This window comes from Fusarium redolens (assembly GCF_020744475.1).
Source record: "Fusarium redolens strain MPI-CAGE-AT-0023 chromosome Unknown BKA55scaffold_9, whole genome shotgun sequence".
Classification (NCBI taxonomy): domain Eukaryota; kingdom Fungi; phylum Ascomycota; class Sordariomycetes; order Hypocreales; family Nectriaceae; genus Fusarium; species Fusarium redolens.
The window spans coordinates 1513869-1532516 of record NW_025763672.1 but is presented as its reverse complement, the minus strand read 5'-3'; the positions used below and the strand labels follow the sequence as shown (position 1 = coordinate 1532516).

The 18648-nt window shown below is 48.7% G+C and overlaps 8 protein-coding genes across 8 annotated transcripts; 3 read left to right on the top strand and 5 right to left on the bottom strand.

Annotated features, from left to right (window-relative positions):
* Positions 1-562: 562 nt before the first annotated feature.
* On the top strand, positions 563-2452 carry BKA55DRAFT_570702 (ribosomal protein S5 domain 2-type protein). Its single transcript, XM_046193018.1, has 2 exons — positions 563-973; positions 1178-2452. The coding sequence occupies exons 1-2, from the start codon at positions 705-707 to the stop codon at positions 2241-2243; spliced, it is 1335 nt and encodes a 444-aa protein (XP_046048813.1). The 5' UTR covers positions 563-704; the 3' UTR covers positions 2244-2452.
* Positions 2453-2704: 252 nt separating this feature from the next.
* On the bottom strand, positions 2705-3138 carry BKA55DRAFT_540433 (uncharacterized protein; the record flags this gene model as incomplete). Its single annotated transcript, XM_046190266.1, has 3 exons — positions 2705-2882; positions 2935-2993; positions 3046-3138. 3 exons carry the CDS (start codon positions 3136-3138, stop codon positions 2705-2707), a joined length of 330 nt encoding a protein of 109 aa, XP_046048812.1.
* A 1347-nt stretch (positions 3139-4485) lies between these two features.
* BKA55DRAFT_570695 (Aldehyde/histidinol dehydrogenase) lies at positions 4486-6675 on the bottom strand. Its single transcript, XM_046193017.1, has 4 exons — positions 6052-6675; positions 5282-5996; positions 5063-5232; positions 4486-4997 (listed from the first exon to the last, which is right to left on the bottom strand). The coding sequence occupies exons 1-4, from the start codon at positions 6454-6456 to the stop codon at positions 4884-4886; spliced, it is 1404 nt and encodes a 467-aa protein (XP_046048811.1). The 5' UTR covers positions 6457-6675; the 3' UTR covers positions 4486-4883.
* Positions 6676-7173: 498 nt separating this feature from the next.
* On the top strand, positions 7174-8301 carry BKA55DRAFT_570694 (uncharacterized protein). Its single transcript, XM_046193016.1, has one exon. It carries the CDS (start codon positions 7229-7231, stop codon positions 8195-8197), a length of 969 nt encoding a protein of 322 aa, XP_046048810.1. The 5' UTR covers positions 7174-7228; the 3' UTR covers positions 8198-8301.
* BKA55DRAFT_570691 (NMD3 family-domain-containing protein) lies at positions 8302-10325 on the top strand. The gene is made up of 2 exons (XM_046193015.1): positions 8302-8615; positions 8690-10325. Exons 1-2 carry the CDS (start codon positions 8548-8550, stop codon positions 10173-10175), a joined length of 1554 nt encoding a protein of 517 aa, XP_046048809.1. The 5' UTR covers positions 8302-8547; the 3' UTR covers positions 10176-10325.
* On the bottom strand, positions 10259-11452 carry BKA55DRAFT_691122 (uncharacterized protein; the record flags this gene model as incomplete). Its single annotated transcript, XM_046199617.1, has 2 exons — positions 10259-11123; positions 11175-11452. The coding sequence occupies 2 exons, from the start codon at positions 11450-11452 to the stop codon at positions 10259-10261; spliced, it is 1143 nt and encodes a 380-aa protein (XP_046048808.1).
* Positions 11453-14198: 2746 nt separating this feature from the next.
* BKA55DRAFT_512932 (pyridoxal phosphate-dependent transferase) lies at positions 14199-15921 on the bottom strand (the record flags this gene model as incomplete). The annotated part of the gene is made up of 3 exons (XM_046187852.1): positions 14199-15269; positions 15658-15717; positions 15808-15921. 3 exons carry the CDS (start codon positions 15919-15921, stop codon positions 14199-14201), a joined length of 1245 nt encoding a protein of 414 aa, XP_046048807.1.
* A 355-nt stretch (positions 15922-16276) lies between these two features.
* BKA55DRAFT_393723 (uncharacterized protein) lies at positions 16277-17298 on the bottom strand. Its single transcript, XM_046186025.1, has one exon. It carries the CDS (start codon positions 17076-17078, stop codon positions 16482-16484), a length of 597 nt encoding a protein of 198 aa, XP_046048806.1. The 5' UTR covers positions 17079-17298; the 3' UTR covers positions 16277-16481.
* Positions 17299-18648: the final 1350 nt, after the last annotated feature.

The window sequence follows — 18648 nt, the reverse complement described above, 5'->3', positions numbered from 1 at the left end:
AGTTTGGGGGCCAAGCGTTCCCTGGATAGATCATCACCACTCCAAGAAAGGGAAATCATTATATTACATTACATGTTAGCAGCATAGAGGGACCAAAAGAGCCAGGGAACGGGGCCAGCTGGGAGGAAAGATGAAGGCCAAGAAGAGAATTGGTCAAGGAAAAGCAGAGCATAAGGTCCTGCTGCTTGTACCACCAATACAATACAAGAAATGAAGAAATGACAATTTTGTCTTCAAACATAGCTGTCCTTGTTGGTGATGTGATTTGAGTTGATGAAGTTCTGATGGTTATACCTGAAAGTACCATATCTTGACTGGGACACGTAGTAGTATGAGGCTTTTATCACTTGATTGAATGACGTCTAATTGGCATCATCACGATACTGTTGGTGTTGACTAGACCTGAGCAGTTTTGGTTGAAACTCTGGTGAACTCTGCTGTTATTGGGTGATTCTCTGCGGTGTGGCTATGAATAGACTACAGTGTTAAAGTCACATGCACTGTACAGTCTAGAAATGAGGCCCCGCTGGAGTTTAATGATTCTTCTCATCTGTCAGGTTGCGTTGCTCATGCATTCAAAGTAAGGAGCTTACTCACAACTATAGAGAGTAATTTCTCCGTTTTCTCTTATTCAACCACCTGAATATTGATTATTTCTTATTTCCTGGCTATTTAAGGCTTCTTATATACACCTCATATATACAATGTCCATCCACCACCCCACCATCGCTGTCTCAGCTCCTGGCAAGGTCTTCCTCGCTGGCGGATACCTCGTACTGGACCAGGAGTACACGGCTTTTGTATTCGGCCTCGACGCTCGTATCAACATCATCGCTGGAGACATTCACACGACTGCTGGAGTTCAGCTCACTGAGATTGTGGTTGACAGTCCGCAATTTCTGGAGGCACAATGGCGGTATGGTTATCACCTGGCTGGTGAGGGAGGTGGTATCAAAGTTACTCAGTTGCAGGTGTAAGTAACTTTTTCTTTCATATTGATGAGTGAATATTGTGAGGCTATGTTACCGTCAATGAAACTGTATGAATTGCCAGTACTCAAAGCGATAGGAGTTCATGATAGGTTGGACGACGATCACCACATAAGTAAAGCCGATCATGAACTTCTCACGAGAAACTCTATCTTATACGCAATTACTTCATCTTACTCACTAATCAGCAGTGGAGCTCAAATCAACCCCAATCCCTTCGTGGAGACAACTCTCAGCTATGCACTCACCTACATCGACCGAGTGGCCAAGCAGCGTCCCAGCCATAGCATGGCATCTGCTCGTCTCATCATCCTCGCAGACAATGATTACTACTCTCACTCAGAATCCGAGAGCACACATCAAGGGCGCTTTGCCAAGTTCCCTGTGACCTTGGGTGATGCCAACAAGACGGGTCTTGGCTCATCTGCTGCTCTCGTCACTTCACTGACTGCTGCTCTGCTGGCTCACTACCTACCGGAAGATCTCTTTAATATTCAGTCTGACCAGGGCAAGAGGACGCTTCACAACTTAGCCCAGGCTGCTCACTGTGCTGCGCAGGGCAAGGTCGGTTCGGGTTTCGATGTTGCAACGGCTGTCTATGGATCTTGCAGATACAGACGCTTCTCTCCCGAGACACTGTCTTCAATTCCCGAGCCTGGTGCAGCTGGATTTGCGGATGCGTTGGTCAAGCTCGTTGACGGCAAGTCTGCTTGGGATGTAGAAGTTCTCAAGGATGCAGTCATTATGCCCAAGGGAGTTGTTCTGCGTATGTGCGATGTGGACTGTGGAAGTAAGACGGTTGGTATGGTCAAGAAGGTTCTCAAGTGGAGGTCCTCAAACCCAGAAGAATCGAAGAAGCTTTGGGATGAGCTTCAGAAGCGCAATGAGCAGCTGATTGCTACTCTGAACGCCGGGGACGTCGAGCATCTGCCTGAGAAGATTACAGCTGTTCGAGAGATGATTAGACAAATGGGTAGCGCCAGCGAAGTCCCCATCGAGCCCGCTAGCCAGACAGAGCTCCTCGACGCCCTCAGCACCGTCGAAGGGGTCTACGGCGGTGTCGTCCCTGGTGCAGGCGGCTATGATGCCCTGGCTCTCTTGATGAAGGACGATGAGGAGACGAAGCAGCGGGTTGAGGAATTCCTGGACAAGTGGGCCAAGGAGAAGGGTACAAAGGTCAAGCTACTCGGCGTTAAGGGGGAGATGGAGGGAGTTCGCTCCGAGAGTCTGGACGTGTACGCCGGTTGGATCTAAAAGATTAGTAGCAATCTAGAATACAGTAGCGAGAAGCGAGGATGGACGCATGCGTGCATGCAGGTCTTAGACGTCCAAATGAAACAACATGTCACTCTCCCCGTCAACGACATTGTTCCATTCACATTCCTAAAGGACACCGGTGCAGTTTAGCCCAGAACCCTTGATTTAGGGGTATCGGCGGGATAAGCTGAGAGCAATAGTGTCGGTGAAAGAATTAATCAGATTAGATTACGCCGGGTATGATGATATTCTGTAATGCTGCCGTGCCCGTGGTTCCGTAGATGCCCAATTCCCCTATGATCCGCCCAATTTCTTCCCATTCCATTTCATTCCATGTGTATCGTACAGTTGCTCCTTTCCATAGACCCCAAGTCAGTGATGTGTTTCCTTTCTTAAGACGCCCCTAATAAAACTTCTAAAAGCGGTAGAAAATAGTGATGATAAGTGTCCATATTCGATCAGTTGAGGCTGTCGGTGGACGAGAGAGAATTGGATGTTGGGACAGTCTTGATAGGTGGTCGGACTGGATGGGAGAAGAGGCTCGAGGTTGAGCTGGGCGAGCGAGGAGCGGTAGGACTGGGAGAGTCTGCGATGCCGATTCGACTGGCGGCAGCTTGTTCTCGAAGCATACTGAGTCTTTATAGTGTCAGTTATCAATCTTGTAGTGGTTGTAGAAGTGTTGACTTACTGCTCCTCTGAGACTCCTGGGAGGTTGACTGGATTCTTTTCGAAGCCGAAAGGTGCAGACTGCAAGATAAACAGTTAGTCAAGAACAAGATGCTTGAGGGTAGAGGCATACAATCTCCATGTGACGCTTCTCCTTACGGCGTCGTTGGCGAACCATTGTTTGGACACGCTCGCACAGCGTCTGGAAGTCATCCGAGATATGCATTTTTGAAGATCGAAGTCGATTCAAGGGAAGATTGAAGCACCGAGGATCACGTCTCTCGGAAGGATAAACAGCAGCGGATCCCATTAAGTCGACTTTGAGTTGAAAGGGTTCTTATATAGAAAGAGCCCAAAAAGGTGGTTGGTTTGTAGTTGTAGTTGTGAGTATGTGGAGAGTTGTTCTAGAATTGGGGAAGAAGCAAGATGGAACGAGACAAGCTGAGATGAGATTTAAAAGAAGGGTTGGGAGACAAGAGGCTGACTGAAAAAGGTGCAAGATTGGAATTCTTGTATGAGAGAGCGGAAAAGGCGGGAAATTTAAAAAAGAAGGCTCGTTTTTTCTTAAATTCACGGTCTAGAGGAGGACAAAGAAGTGGATGTCAGATGGGGAAAGGCATGTGGCTCTTTTGGAGAGTAGTGGTGTAGGAGAATGAGTGAGTGGTTGGTGGAGTCAAACTCTGGTATGTTTTTGATACAAAGAGGATCATCCGAGTCTCAGGTACGAAGAGTAGGTATTTGAGGTATGTAGATAAGATGGGGAGGTTGAGAGAAGAGAATGTGTATAAGTGAAAGACAGTTGGAGGTTGGTCTATAATAAGCCTTACAGAACAGGACAGTTGATGAAGGAAAGGAATGTGGTGAGAAAGATGTAACAACACAAGAACGGAACAAGAGATTTAGAGGAGGACATGTATGTAAATTAAATATACGAGATTGAACAAAGGGAAACAGGAAGGAAAAAAGAGATGACTGCAGATGGATGCAGACGACACAACGCACACATGCATGCACGCACGCACATCACCAAGTGAAAACAGGCAAATTAACAGTGAGAAACTGCCCTGAACCGTCTAAGCGCCAGGGGTCAAGGCTACGCTGACGTTTCCTTCTGGAATGTATCCAAGTCGCTGGAATTCCAGCGTCTCGGGTCCTGTGCAAACCCGCCACCATCACTTTCACGCTGACCAAAGTTAATTTTGGTTTCTCCATTGGATGTCTCAGCTGAACGACGCTTCATGGTGCGACGGGAGAGAAAAAAAGGGCCGCAAGGAGAACCCAACCTGGGACTATATCGAGACTAAAAGTGACAGTATAGTAGAGACGAAAAGTGCACGGTTGCAAATATCATATCCTTTGTGTGGGATTTATTGCCTCTGATAAATTACGTCCATGTACAAGGGGGTGGAATATCATATACCTACTCAATGCCTCAGGCGTGGCGTCCAAGCCTAATCTCGTGCAACAGCAACAAAGGGAGGCGGGAAAAGTCGCCAGCTCAAACCAGGGCGGGGAAATAATAGTATTGAATAACTTCCACAGAGAGAAAAAAAAAATACTAGTTAGTTAGTCACTTCACTATTAGATAGTAGTGAATTGACCGTGTAAGGCCACGTAGTGTCAGTTGTCGCAGATTGTTCTACTCACCATAGAGATTACCGAATGCAGCAATCCCTCATCAACATAACATTCCCCAGAAAGACCAAACTTTACCTCGTCTTGTCTTGGTTGCCCGTTATCGAAAACGTCTCGTCTCACCCGCTTCTGCCCTGCCCGCCTCGCCAGGGGCGACACTTCTTAGACAGTCGCTAAGAGAAATGATGTGCACTCAAATCACGTACTTCGTTCTTAATCATGGCAGTATCAGATTGTTTGCGGTGAGTGTTTGATTCATGTCAACACAGGCAGCCGTCTCATTGTTCAGAGCCACCTAACCGGGTTCGACCAACAATAACAATCTCTCTATCTAGTTTAGTTTGGGTAATCCTTCAGGTGGTAGCTCTTGAGCTTCACAAACTGATCAAATCCAAACTTGCTAAGCGTCTGTCCCTTACCCGAGTTCTTCCAGCCAGTCCAAGCAAGATCCTATTGTCGATCAGTCAGTAATCACGTAATGCAGAGACCCTTTGTGCTTGGATCAGAAAACGTACCGGTGCCGGATAATCGCATCTGTTGACAAATACAGTGCCGGCTTCCACATCCTCGGCAAGCTCGTATCCTTTGTCTGTGTCCTTGGTCCAGATGCTGGCTGTCAGACCAAACTCGCTATCGTTCATGTACTTGATGGCCTCGCTGTCATCCTTGACCTTCATAACGGGAACTGCATCTTGGTCAGCAAAATGTCTTCAAATGTCGTCGGGAAACTTTACTAATTGGGGCAAACGACTCCTCAGTCATGACCCGCATGCTGTGGTTGACGCCGGTGAGAAGGGTGGGTTTCACAAAGTTACCCTTGGTAGGAGGGTTGCTGAAAGTCTCGTTTTCGGGAGTGGCATCCTTGGCACCGCTGTCGACGGCATCCTTAATATGTTCCTCGGCATTCTGCTTTGATCGCTTTGAAACGACAGGTCCCAATTGGGTCTCCTTGTTAAAGGGATCACCGAGCTTGTAGCTCTTGAGCACCTTTTGCACGGCCTCAACAAACTGATCGTGAATCTTCTCGTCAACATACACACGCTCGATAGAGCAGCAGCTCTGACCAGAGTTGAAGATGGCACCATCAACAATCTCTGCAGCAGCCCAATCAACATCGACATCTGATCGAACATATGCTGGGTCCTTGCCACCCAACTCCAGACCGACATTTACAATGCGGTCAGACGCAGCTTGTTGCACAGCGAGACCTCCAGCGACAGAGCCGGTGAAACAAACTAGGGCGATCTTGGGATCGCGCACAATGGTCTCCATAAGAGTGGGAGAGCCGCAGTGGAAGTACTGGCAAACGCCATCAGGCAAGCCCGCCTCCTTTAGGAGATCGGTAACCCGTTCCACGATGGTAGGTGTCTGAGGTGAGGGCTTGAGGATTACACTGCAGCCTGCAAGAAGAGCGGGAATGAGAGAGTTGACCAGAATAAGGTAAGGGTACTATGTAGAGTCAGACAAGATGGACCTGGTCCAGCAAAACGAGGCCAGCACTTACGTTCCACGCGAATATGATGAGTACAGGTCCGACAGGGACCTTTCGGATGAAACGCTTGAAGCCCTTCTCGGGCTCGCCGTCGGTGTCTTTGAGGGCCTCATCGCTGATCTTGAGGAGATATTCACCACGCTTGACAGCTGTGGCGACCTCGCCCGGTGTGTAAGAGATGGGGCGGCCCATTTGAACAGTCAACTCTTCACCGAGCTCATCCTTCTTAGCCAAGAGGCCATCGAGGAACTTGCGAACAATAGCTTGGCGCTCCTTCAACGTTGTCTTGTGATAGCTCTGGAAAGCCTCAGTGGCGACCTTGGGGAGAGACTCAAGGTCAGCTTGAGAGGCGCCATTCCTGGTAAGGATGGGCTCGTTTGTGTTTGGGGAGATTGTGGTGATGACTTCGAGAGACATTGTGGGTAGAATTAGGTATGTGAGAGGAAGAGAGTGAGGTGATAGTGACAGATCGTGGAGGAGATTATATCTTTGTAGTTGGCCACTTTTTGAAGTGCAAGTGGAGTATATGAGATAGTCATGAGTGTACTGTACTTGTACTTCTATCGTCGATGACGGACGGCGGTTGGCGGCTCGCGGCTCGCGGTGCTTCAGTTGCCCCACGTATACCAACGTAACCCGACCTCGGCGGCTTCAACCCCGCTACAATTTGAAAAGACATGGTAATCTAACTCGGAATAGTGACCCCATGATAGTATTAAGGTATCAGGACCCGAGTTAAGTCTATTCTCATTCTCAATAGTAGTCATGATCACAGCGATACGAAGCTGTATGATAAGACTTTGATTCATGGAAGCTTAGACTACCAAGGTATGCTAAGTACACTGCGGTCAGTCTTTAAAAACAATTTGACTCCCGCATAGGTGCTAGTTTTATACTGGACAATCGTAGTTCATATAAAGCACCATGCTTCAGAACTACCGTGCTTTTGCCTTAATTAAACTGCTGTAAAGCTCTTCTCGAACAATTATTCCCCTCTAAACCTCTTATCAGTGACGTCGCTGGCTACCCCTCCAAGTCACATGACCGTCTCCAACTCAAGTCACATCCCTGGAGACTAGCGCGACGACAGCTTATCTTATCAGCCAGGGACTACTTTTTTTTTTGACGTTGGATTCTCCAGCCTCACATTGGATACACTTCAAGCTCAGCGCTGCCAATCGCATTCATCATGGCGCCCAAAACAAAAAACGACTTTCTCGATACGGCCGATAGTGATGAGGAGAACGATGTTGGCTATAATTCTGAGGATGATGATATGAAAAAGGGTGGCCGAGGCGCCAAGCGACGGAAACTTGACTCGGACGACGAAGATGATCTGGGTAGCGACATTGAGCGCGATGCCAGCGACGATGAGGACGAGCCAGCCGCAAAGGATGCAGAGGAGACAGAAAAGAATGAGAAGAAAGAGGATAAGCCGGAAAAGCCAAAGCGCAAATCAAAAGACACAACATCAACAGAGCTGCCCGATGTCACAAGAACCTTGACAAAGAAGAACCTCGTCGCATCCGAAGCCGCCATCAAGAAGTCAGGTGTCGTCTATCTCTCCCGAATACCACCTTTCATGAAGCCCGCGAAGCTGCGCTCTCTCCTCGAACCCTACGGGACCATCAACCGCATCTTCCTCGCCCCCGAAGATCCAGCCTCACATGCCCGTCGCGTTCGCGCTGGCGGTAACAAGAAGCGATCATATACCGAAGGATGGGTCGAATTCACCAAGAAGAAGGACGCCAAGGCCGTATGCGACCTTCTCAACGCGCGCACCATTGGCGGCAAGAAGGGCAGCTACTACCACGACGATTTATGGAATCTTTTATACCTCAAAGGTTTCAAATGGCACAACCTCACAGAACAAATCGCTGCTGAGAATGCAGAGCGCGCTAGCCGCATGAGAGCCGAGATCAGCAAGTCGACAAAGGAGAACAAGGAGTTCGTCAGGAACGTGGAGAAGGCAAAGATGCTGGATGGCATGGAGGCCAAGGCAAAGGCCAAGAAGAGGAAGGCAAATGGCGAGGGAGAGGGAGAGGACTCAGTGCGACAAGTCAAGAGATCGTTCAAGCAAGTTCCTCTAGCAAAGAAGAAGACGGAGGTGGAAGATCAACCAGCAGAGGTGACGAGGGTATTAAGCAAGATTTTCTGATCTATAGCCTTTTTTTTTTTTGTTGCATTTTTGTCTATATTACCTGATATTATCAAAACCACGACTTCTGAAGATATAGAATCCATTTAAAAGAGGATGACCCATCCAATGATGGGCATGACCCAAGTGGACCCTGAACTTTATGACTGTGAGGAATGAATGCCACTTGACTTGCACTTTCTAATTTTTGCCCCGCGGCTGCAAAAAAATATCCTTTCTGCCCCCCGATAAGCGCTTATCAAGCGGCGGCGAACCAAATTCTCCCACTCTTGAGTTTCTAAGAGTCACTGAACATCATTCATTTCCACCCAAACAACACCATAAAATTTCACACGACATCGTTGCCCAACATGTCGATGGATCTGGATGACCAGCCCATCTCTATAGCCCCTGCCTCTCAGCAGCAGGGCGCTGCTACGTGAGTCCCGATCTTCTTTTACCACCCCGCACTCATCCTGTTCTTGGGCGCAATACTAACTTGTTTCCCTTCAGTATTCTCTGCTGCAACTGCGGTGCCCCGATCGATGGAACCGCCTCCAGCGGCGCTCTCTGCTACGACTGCATCAAGCTTACCGTCGACATCTCCCAAGGCGTCCAGCGAGAGGCGACGCTCAACTTCTGCCGAGATTGCGATCGATGGCTTATGCCCCCCACCAGCTGGATCGTTGCCGCCCCCGAATCCCGCGAACTGTTAGCCATGTGCCTCAAGAAGCTTCGAGGTCTGAACAAAGTCCGTATCGTGGACGCGAGCTTTATCTGGACTGAGCCTCACTCGCGACGAGTCAAGGTCAAGATCACAATCCAGGATTCCGTCCAAGATGGTATGCTGCTTCAACAGAGTTTCGAGGTTGTGTATGTGGTGGCGTACCAGCAGTGCCCTGAGTGTGCCAAGTCGTACACTGCCAACGTTTGGCGAGCTGCTGTCCAAGTTCGTCAGAAGGTCCTTCACAAGCGAACTTTCCTGTTCCTCGAGCAGCTCATTATGAAGCACGGCGCACACAAAGATACCCTCAACATTCGGGAGGCCAAGGATGGTATCGACTTCTTCTTCGCCCAAAAGAACCAGGCTGAGAAATTTATCGACTTCCTCAACTCCGTGGTGCCTGTCAAGGTGAAGGCGTCGCAGGAGCTTATCTCTCACGATACCCACACCTCTAAGACGTCGTACAAGTTCACATATTCGGCCGAGCTGGTGCCTATATGTAAAGATGACATGGTCGCTATGCCTATTAAGATGGCCAAGCAAAACGGCAACATCTCACCTCTCCTTCTTTGCCACAAAATCGGTACCTCTGTGTACCTGTTGGACCCTCAGACTCTTCAGACTTGTGATATCAGCTCACCCATCTACTGGCGAGCTCCTTTCCTATCTCTCACCGATACACATGAGCTCGTTGAGTTCATTGTCATGGATATCGACCGCACAGCAACCCAGAAGGGCAAGTGGACGCTTGCCGAAGCCACAGTCGCTCGTGCCACAGATCTTGGTTCAAATGACCGAACATACTTCACAAGGACTCACTTGGGTCGACTCCTCCAGCCCGGTGATTCTGCTATGGGTTACCTGATGGCCGGAACCGTTTTCAACAACACCGAATACGAGGCGATCGAGAACTCCAACACATACTCATCAAGAATCCCTGACGTGGTGCTAGTCAAGAAACACTATCCCCGCCGCAGAAAGAACCGCAAGAGGAACTGGCAGCTCAAGCGTATGGACAAGGACGAGGGCGAGCTTCTTCCCAAGAAGGCCGACCAAGAACGTTTGGATCAAGAGTACGAGCAGTTCTTGCGAGATGTCGAGGAAGACGAGGAGCTCCGTGCTACGCTCGCCTTGTACAAGGCTAAGAAGAGAGCCGAGGAGGAGATGAGCGTTGCTGAGACTGAGGAGGATGATGAGGCACCTCAAGTTGATATGAATGAGTTGCTGGATGACTTTGATGAGCTTACAGTGGAGGACCGGCCAATGCAAGAATAGGGCTTACATGAATGAAAAGAACTGATTTGATTTCCATAAGACTCTTTTAGACCAATGTTGACATTTCGTGATGGTGAATGTGCTTAGATGAATGAAGGAATATCGTCGAGTGAGGATTTAGAGGGTGTTTTTTCTTCTGTTTTGCGGAACTGTTCCCTTGATTTCTGGCGCTGAATTCGTCGTTTGTTGATCCCAAATGGATCGTCGTCATCGATGTCTTCTTGAACATCGCGGCCTTTGGTTATCTTACGTGCTTCGCTTCCCCCAGGTGCTGTTGTTGGCCGCTTGACGCTGGAGCCCGGCCTCGAAGTTGTGTTCATAGCTGACTTCAGTGCGCGAGGAGTACTAAATGCCGTTCGTGGTGTTGAGCGTGGCATGGCTGGACTGGATGTATGCGTCGTGCGTGCCGCTTTTGTAGTTGCGGTGCGTGAGGGCGTAGTCAGATCCAAGTCATCTCCATCATCTGTCACATCGTCGTCACCTAGAGGAATCTGTCTCTTCTTTGCTGAAGATGGCTTCGATCCCTGCCTCAACCGTAGCGGGCTAATCCGCTGTGAATTGAAACCCGCCGAAGCTCTCGTCGCTGCTGTGTCGGCCAGACCAGTTGATATCCACTTGTGCTCTTTTCTTGGACTCTCCATGAGACCTTGCAGACTTGACCCTGCGTAAAGGGAGTCTTTCTTCTCATTTGCGTCATTACCTAAGAGCTTGCGCTGTTTTGCGTTGCGGCGTACGTCCTCCTGACGTTGTCGTGTGAATAGGGTTGGCGCGCCGACTACAGGCCTTTCAATCTCACGGATTGTGTCTGCGTTTTGGTGTTTAGCCAAATTCTTCAAACGATTGTATTCAGAAGTATGAATGTGAAGTGTGAATTGGTGAGCCATGTTGACGAACTCGTCTTCCACTATACGATATCGGTCATCATGGTCAAGGCCTGGTCTCATGAATCTGAGTCTGGTCAGTGTTTGGTATGAGTGTGAGTTTGGGTGTAAGATGGACCTTTCTTTTGGCGGCTCTGGTGGAGGCGAGGTTGACGGACTGCGTGTAGCATCTGTATAATATTGTCGGTTTCTTTGCGGTTGTGACGAAAGTGACGAGTTTGGAATACCTTCTGCCTCTATCACGCGCTCGCGACGCGGTTTCTTACGAGATGCTGAAGGTGTATCTGGATGGGTCGTTCGTGATGGTGTGGGTAGTGCACTCTCAGACTTCACTGATGTTTTTCTTTCGGGGCCCGAAGGAGTCGAGGAAGTCTTCCATGGCAGTTTTCTCCCCATGGCTGAAGTTCATTATTGGTGAGGTTGAGAATGTAGCTGGATAGTAATGAATGGTGGGGGTTGCCACTTTAGGCAGCGCAGCGTTGAGCTAAACGAGAGCTACCTTGCCTTACACTTATACCTTCAAACTCAAATGAAATAAGATGGCATACAGCTCAGAATCTGGCATAAAACTTAGAATTCAGTAGTGATGAGTTTGAGTAAGCTCGTATACTGTTTTTTCTTCTTCTAATTAGCATGTATACTGGAAGAGGTGTAAGATCGCCATTGCCTGTGAGAGAGACGGGGATGTTTCTCACTTTATATAGGTAGGTTGATCTAAGATCATCAGAAAACAATACTGGAGCAGGCCTGGTTCAAGCGTCTAAACAAGTTTACCTCCTTTTCTCTTAACACTTTGTTAAATCAGAGGCTGAGTGAATGAAATGTTAGACAAACATGCCAGAAGACCAATGCTGTTTGCCTCCATGTGCATCCTTTCGCCAAATCTGCTTGCTGTATCGAGCACTCCTTCACTGCATGTAGAGAAGAGAGATTGTTAGATAGTCTCCTATGGGGTTTTCTCGACTGAGTCCGCATGAATACCATATCTTGCTGCTCAATCTTCATTTTGCTTAACATACAATCTGAAAATGTCCAAACCTGTGACTTGTTGTTGACAATCCAAGTCCTTCATAAAGAGTCAAATGATGATATATTGTTGTCTGGTCTGCTCCGTTGAGAAGATGGGGTATAGTAGGACTTGTAAGTCGCATAGTCGCAGTCTATCTCTTGAGAATGAAAGGGGTCACCATAACTGCGGAGTCTCTGTAACATGGACAAAGCTCTAATCATTGATATAGCTACTTTGAACCACATGGATCCTGTCCTAGGCCAAGGGAAGCCATTCAGCGGTGTGAGTGTGCTGTTAGCTGTAGTTGTCAATCTTGATCAAGATTGTGTATGGTCCAAGGAAACCCATATCATTCCAACAGTGTATTAACAGGTCAGAAAAAGACGACGCAGTCTTAAGACAGTTTCTAAAGGCTTTGATAATCTTAAGCCTTTTATCATTCTTATCAAATAGCCTCAAGCACACACTCTAGCACCACGGCATAGAGTGCATTCTATACTGTAGCAGTTCTATCTAAACACTAAGCAACGCGGCTAAATGACTATCTTGATGATTTCTCAGCTAGCTCCTCAGGAGCTTGACTAGAAATCGGATTCCCAATTCTGCATGTCTAACCGAACTCTAGACTACCTTACCTGACCCAGAAACAAGGCCCAGATAACAAAACAGTCATGTGCCCTACGCCATTCCTCACACCGGACTATTTCCATCTTGACCATATCCATACGCAAGGTACATCCTCAATTGCGAGACCCAGCTAACGTTTCTCTTACCCCATGATATGGATCCTATCCTTTCCCTTGCTCCAGGACTTGGCACACACCCTCCCCCGGTATCGGACAAATCCCGTCGATAGTCTCGAAATTCCCCCAAGTTCCTCAAAGTACCTTTTTCCTGACCCGCAGCAGTGGATACGCAATTGTGTAATAGTCCAAGGCACAGTCTTTGACTCTCCGATATAAATGCTTCAGTTAATTTCATGATATTCGGGGTTTGTCGGGGCTCTGTATGGATCCTATGTTGTAAAGTTGCCTGTCTCATGACATAAGGGAAACTGAACAAACAGCAAGTTATTGCAGACGGTCAGGTTTTCAAGATATTCTCACCGTTTCCCCAGTCAATGCTTCGCTTCGAGATTCCGTCTCCACCGTCAAAACTTCCCTTCCGCCGGTTTCCCCCGTATCTTTTGTTTTATGGCTGACCTTGGACTTGACTATCAAGGAATTTGTTGCTACACGCCCCCCTGGTCCCCGGACAAGCGAGCGGCTCCCATGCGGGGAAAGGATAAAAATTGCATCGCGACATGCGGGGGTGGACTCTCCATGAAAAAACCAAACAGTTCCTTTCATCTTCCCCAGACGGGAAGATAGTGGCAGGGGGAAAAGGGAGTGCGCGGCAATACCCTTCTCATACCCTCCCTTCACGGTGAATCGGCGTCTCGATACCGCGCACGCCGGCGATAGATGCCACTGAAGCCCGGAGAACACACAGAGAAGACAGCAGCCGTCCACTCCGAGACCGCGAGGTTTCCCCGAATTCTATTTTATGGGGGTTGCCCAGCCTCTGCCTGTCGAGTTGTTCTGTAGGATCCCCGTGCTTGCGTCCGTTTTTGGTTACTGCTACAGCAAGAATAGTAATTTTACCTAATGAAGCAGGAAGTTCCTGTCTTTTCTTTCCAAGGTGAGAGGCGGGCCAATCACAGGCTCGAATTGCATATCGCATATCGCCCTTCTTTAAGCGGCATCAAGGTGTTCATGCTATCTGCGGGTCAAGGTCTGCCGTACGCCAAGATAGCATCCTCGATTCAAGATAACCAAAGAAAGTTCACTCACTATCTTGATCTCTGTCCTACTGCATCATCATTACACGACATCACGATAGAGCAATAGAACCAAGTAGTTGAGTATGCAAATGCATTGGCTTGCAGTCAAGGTATATTAAAAGCTGTCAACAGCATGCATAAACAAGGATCGTCCAGTGCTTTTTGCAGAGGCTCCTTCATGGTAGGTGCGATAATAAAGGCAAAGCTGTAATCCCAACGCCGAGTTTCTTCCAGGGTCTTGTATTCGACCACGTCCCATGAGTTTCATACACCATCTCAAACACTCAACTTCTAGCTCAATCTACACAGATCTAAGCAGATTCTCTTACAACCTTGTCAACAGCCTTGGCGAAGTAGTCAACATTGTTGTCGTTAAGACCAGCCATGCTGATACGACCGTTCTTGGTCATGTAGATGTGGAATTCTTCTCGGAGTTTCATCACTTGTGACTCGCTAAGACCAGTGAAACTGAACATGCCGATCTGGTCCGTGATGTGGTTCCAGGTACCAGGGGTCTGGAGCTCCTCAAGCTTGGCTCGTAGAGTATCGCGCATGCTGATGATGCGGCCTGACATTGTGCGCAGGTTCTCCTCCCACTCTGCGAAGAGGTCGCGATCGTTGAGAACAGTGCTGACGATACGAGCACCATACAGAGGAGGGTTGGAAATCTCGGATCGCTGGAGGATAGCTAATTGAGAGCCGATACGGGTGATAGTGTTTGAGGCATCACCAGCGGGGGCGGTAACGGCATGGAAGCAGCCGGCACGCTCGCCGTAGAGACCAAAGTTCTTGGCGAAACTCTGGGCAACAACAAGCTCGAAGCCCTGCTCAACGAAGTATCGGATAGCCCAGGCATCTCGGACGAGATCACCAGAGGCAAAGCCTTGATAAGCAGTATCGAAGAAGGGGAAGTGGTTTCGCTCCTTCATGAGAGCTGCAATCTCGATCCATTGCTCCTGGGTAGGGTCGACACCAGTGGGGTTGTGTGCGCAGGCATGAAGAACGAAGACAGATCCCTCAGGAGCAGACTGAAGAGTCTGTTTGAAGCCCTCGAAATCAAGACCCTTGGTTTCCTTGTGGAAGTAAGGGTAGGTATCAATTGAGTGGCCGACATTCTTGAAGATCTGGTGGTGGTTCGCCCAGGTGGGATTTGACAGGTAGACAGTGTGGTTGCCCTTGTAGAACCTGGCTAGGAAGAGAGCACCCAAGTGCACGGCACCGGTACCAGAGATTGTCTGCAATGTCGTCGAGCGCTTCTCTGAGATGGCGGCGGAGTCAGCGCCAAAAACCAGCTCGGCGGCCTTGGATGTGAAGCTGGCAATACCCGCGATCGGGGCATACTCGTGGTTGAGCTCAGGGTCGTTTCGGAGGATCTCATCAGCCTGTGACGCACGTGGGGTTAGCTCAAATTCCAAGACTCAAGGTTTGCGCGCAAGTCGTGGCGGCGGGGCTGTTGGGGCATGTTGTGACGCATATTTGCATGAAAGGGATCTAGGCAGCGCATTATGGAAAGCTGCTGACCCCATGACCCAAAAATCGCAATGATGCGAGGGTTTTGAGGGAGACTGGAGCTTGATCGGATCCGCTTCGGAAGCGTCATCCGGGCAGGGGAATGTCTGAAGAGCAATGCGTTCGTGGAGTGCAATGCAAGTGTATGCGATCTGGGGTTTTGAGGGTTGAAAGGTTATGCGACTGAGGGATGGTGAACGGCAATGCCGTGAAGGGGAAGTGCAGCGAGGTGTACAAGATGGATTGGTGCGAGTATCATACCTTCTTGACGACTGGCAACACCCAGGGCTTTGCGTTCTCGTCTCTGTAAGCACCGATTCCCTAAACAACAAGAAGGCATAGGTTAGTAAGAGAAATCATACTTTGGAAACATTTCAGACGAAAGGGCTATGTTGGAGGGCCTCAACTTACAAGATCGATCTTGTTGGGGCTGTCGTCGGCCTTGTAAGCTCGTGCAAGACCAAAGAGAGGGTCTTCAGGAGCCTGGGGCACGACTTCGGCAGGGAAATTTGTAGTAGAAACCATTTTGGGCGAGATGTGACGAACGATGGAGTTGAGACGAGAAATGGAAGAAGACGAAGAAGAGGTAGGCGCCGTTTTATTATCAGTCGAGCTTGAGCTTGAGGTGCTGCTGCCAGACTGAGTCTGACGGGGTGTACTCAGTGACGGTGTCATAGTGGGCTGCGGCCCTGAGGATTTTCGATTTAGGGGGGTAAGGAAGAGGGGCCTTGGGGTCTTGCGGCGCCGTGTCCGGTGGCCTGGGTGGAACCAGGGGGGTGTGTCTCTTGTGAGGTGGACTTGCGGGTGAATGTGAAAGAGCCTGAGCCCAGGTGAACTGAGGTGAGAGGCCCCTGTAGGAGTGTGCGTCTTTGGGGAAAACAAAAAAGGTACCTAACAGCAACTTTTGTCAGTAAGCTACGGACCGCGCCAGTCAATAAAAGACTGTTTTGGGTAATGAATTGACGAGGAAATGTTTCAATTCGCCTCCGAAACGTCTCTCAACACTCTTCCCGTGTAAGAGACTCGGGACTCGAGACTATCATTGCTGCGAGGCACTTGTCCCTCATCACAGAGCCCAACGGTTCTTATCTCAAGAACTCAGTGGTCTCTGTCCGGGCAAAAGCACTGAATATCCACAAGGCCCCATGGCTATGACTATTGCGTAAACCAGATTCTGGCCTGATGCAATTGGTCATGTCCTCCCCCAAGCACTCGATGCAGGCGGGCAAATAGGGCGCCGTTATTCCGGACCACTGGAGCTCTCGGGGGAAGGGGCATGCCGCCCGATGCCAAACAGAGGTAGAAGGTGGGCTGAGCTCACCGGACAACTTTCGCGGTGGGCTCTTTTTCTGCTTGGGTGATGCTATCGTTGCATGGGTAGAGATCAGTACCATACAGGTACAGAACAGAACCGCAAACCGCTTGTGCTTGTGCTTGTGTTTTTGGGGGGTGTTAAGTAGGGGACGCAAGGAAATACAGGACCTTGATCCTAAGCGACAAAAATACTTAGGTAAGTTTGTCATAAGCTTAGAAGACTCTTTTGATGAGTTGATTTTGGCATCGTTATTCAAGGTCTGAAGTTTTCTTGTTCCCCAGGGGGTGCGGTGCGTCTGTGGTTGACTGAGACTCGAGCTCAACTCGCAACCCAACAGGGACAGGCCCAACGGACCAAGGGCAAACATAGGAAACTTCCTCTTGCGTTTTTGTAAAGAAATTGACAACTCACCTTTGAAGCTGGTGTACCTTTGTGGTTTCTGGGTTTTCCCGGCTCTTTTCTCAGATGATCCTAACGGGTAGCTGATCTGTTTGAAGCGCTGTTTCGTATATAAATAGGCTAGGAGTATTCGATCCCTTAGCAGACGAGGAACAGATAATAATAGTCGAAGGATAGTTCTTTGTGACGGTCGGACTCGAAAGCTTGCGCGGTTCAAATTGAGACGAGTCTGCGATTGGATTGAAGATGCGACGGTACAGCTGTTGAACTTGTGCAAAGATCGTGAAACCGTTGAAAATGAAATCGTCAGTTGTATGTAGAAAGTTGTGATCGGGCCTTTAAATTATGCTCCCAGAATTTCAACAATTAGGCTTATCTCTTCCTTGAATTGCGACAATCCAATCTTTTATGCTTTGTCCTCAAACAGGTATACCGAAAACGCTTCCCGAGCTTGTGAAAAAGCTTGTGAAGCTCCATCACGTCAATATCAGAGCTTCCCTTTGTAATTGCCTACCTAGGTTGGTTTGCGAGGTCACCTCGGCTCCTTGCAGTCTAACGTCACGCGCGTAATGGAGCTGACCGACCGACAACCGTAACCTCACCGAGGTATGTACTCTTCCGTACATTTTGTTACTTTACTTGGCATGGATGACGGTGAGTTTAGATTACGGAGCTAGGCTGACGTAGTCCTGTCTTTATGCGTTCGAGTAACTGATCCCATGTTCAATTTTTGCGGAGAGAATCTATGAACTTTTGAAACTGGTTATCAAGTTTCTAATTCATTTGTGGTCTGATCTGTGGTCCCTTGAACTGGCATGCTTGAATCTGATCTATATATCTCATCTAACATCATGGATGATAACTTTAATTAGGTTTCACCGTTCAACAAGTTAGCATACCGTAACACGTTTATCCAAGTTTCATGACCGTTGAGTTGGATCGACATTTCACGTTAAAAAATCTCTCCAGTTTCTTCCCCAAACCCCTCCCCTCCCTCCTCTACTAACCAAGACTCCAATGGATCCATTCCCCAGAAAAAAAGAACCCGGTTCATTCTTCCAGACCCCTTCGATTCACTTCCCTACCAGTTTAGACAAGCTACAGCACGCATGCATTGCCAGTACAGTACCGGGTGGCTCTGACGGCCCCGGACGCCCCGTTACCGTCCTGTCACGGGGAAGTAAAAAATCTTAGACAAAACATCACGGGGCTTTGAAATGTACTGTTGGGTAATAGCTGGCCCAGCGTCAGCGCCCAGTTACACGCGCGCCTCCGACTTCGCCCGGCTAAAACGTAACATGATGGATTTGATTAGTCGTATGACTTTGTAGATTGGAATGGTCTTTGCGATGTCTATGCGAGGTTCATCCCCCATTGAAATCTACATCTATTGTAAATCTTGAACTGCCCCTGGATCCTTAGAAGGTTTTGAGGGTCCCGGCGAAGGGCCCGGTTTACCCGTCAGCGTTATTGGATGACAAAACATTCTGCATCGTATGTCTTTGTGTTATCGAACGTTGGATCTAGCCAGAGCTGAA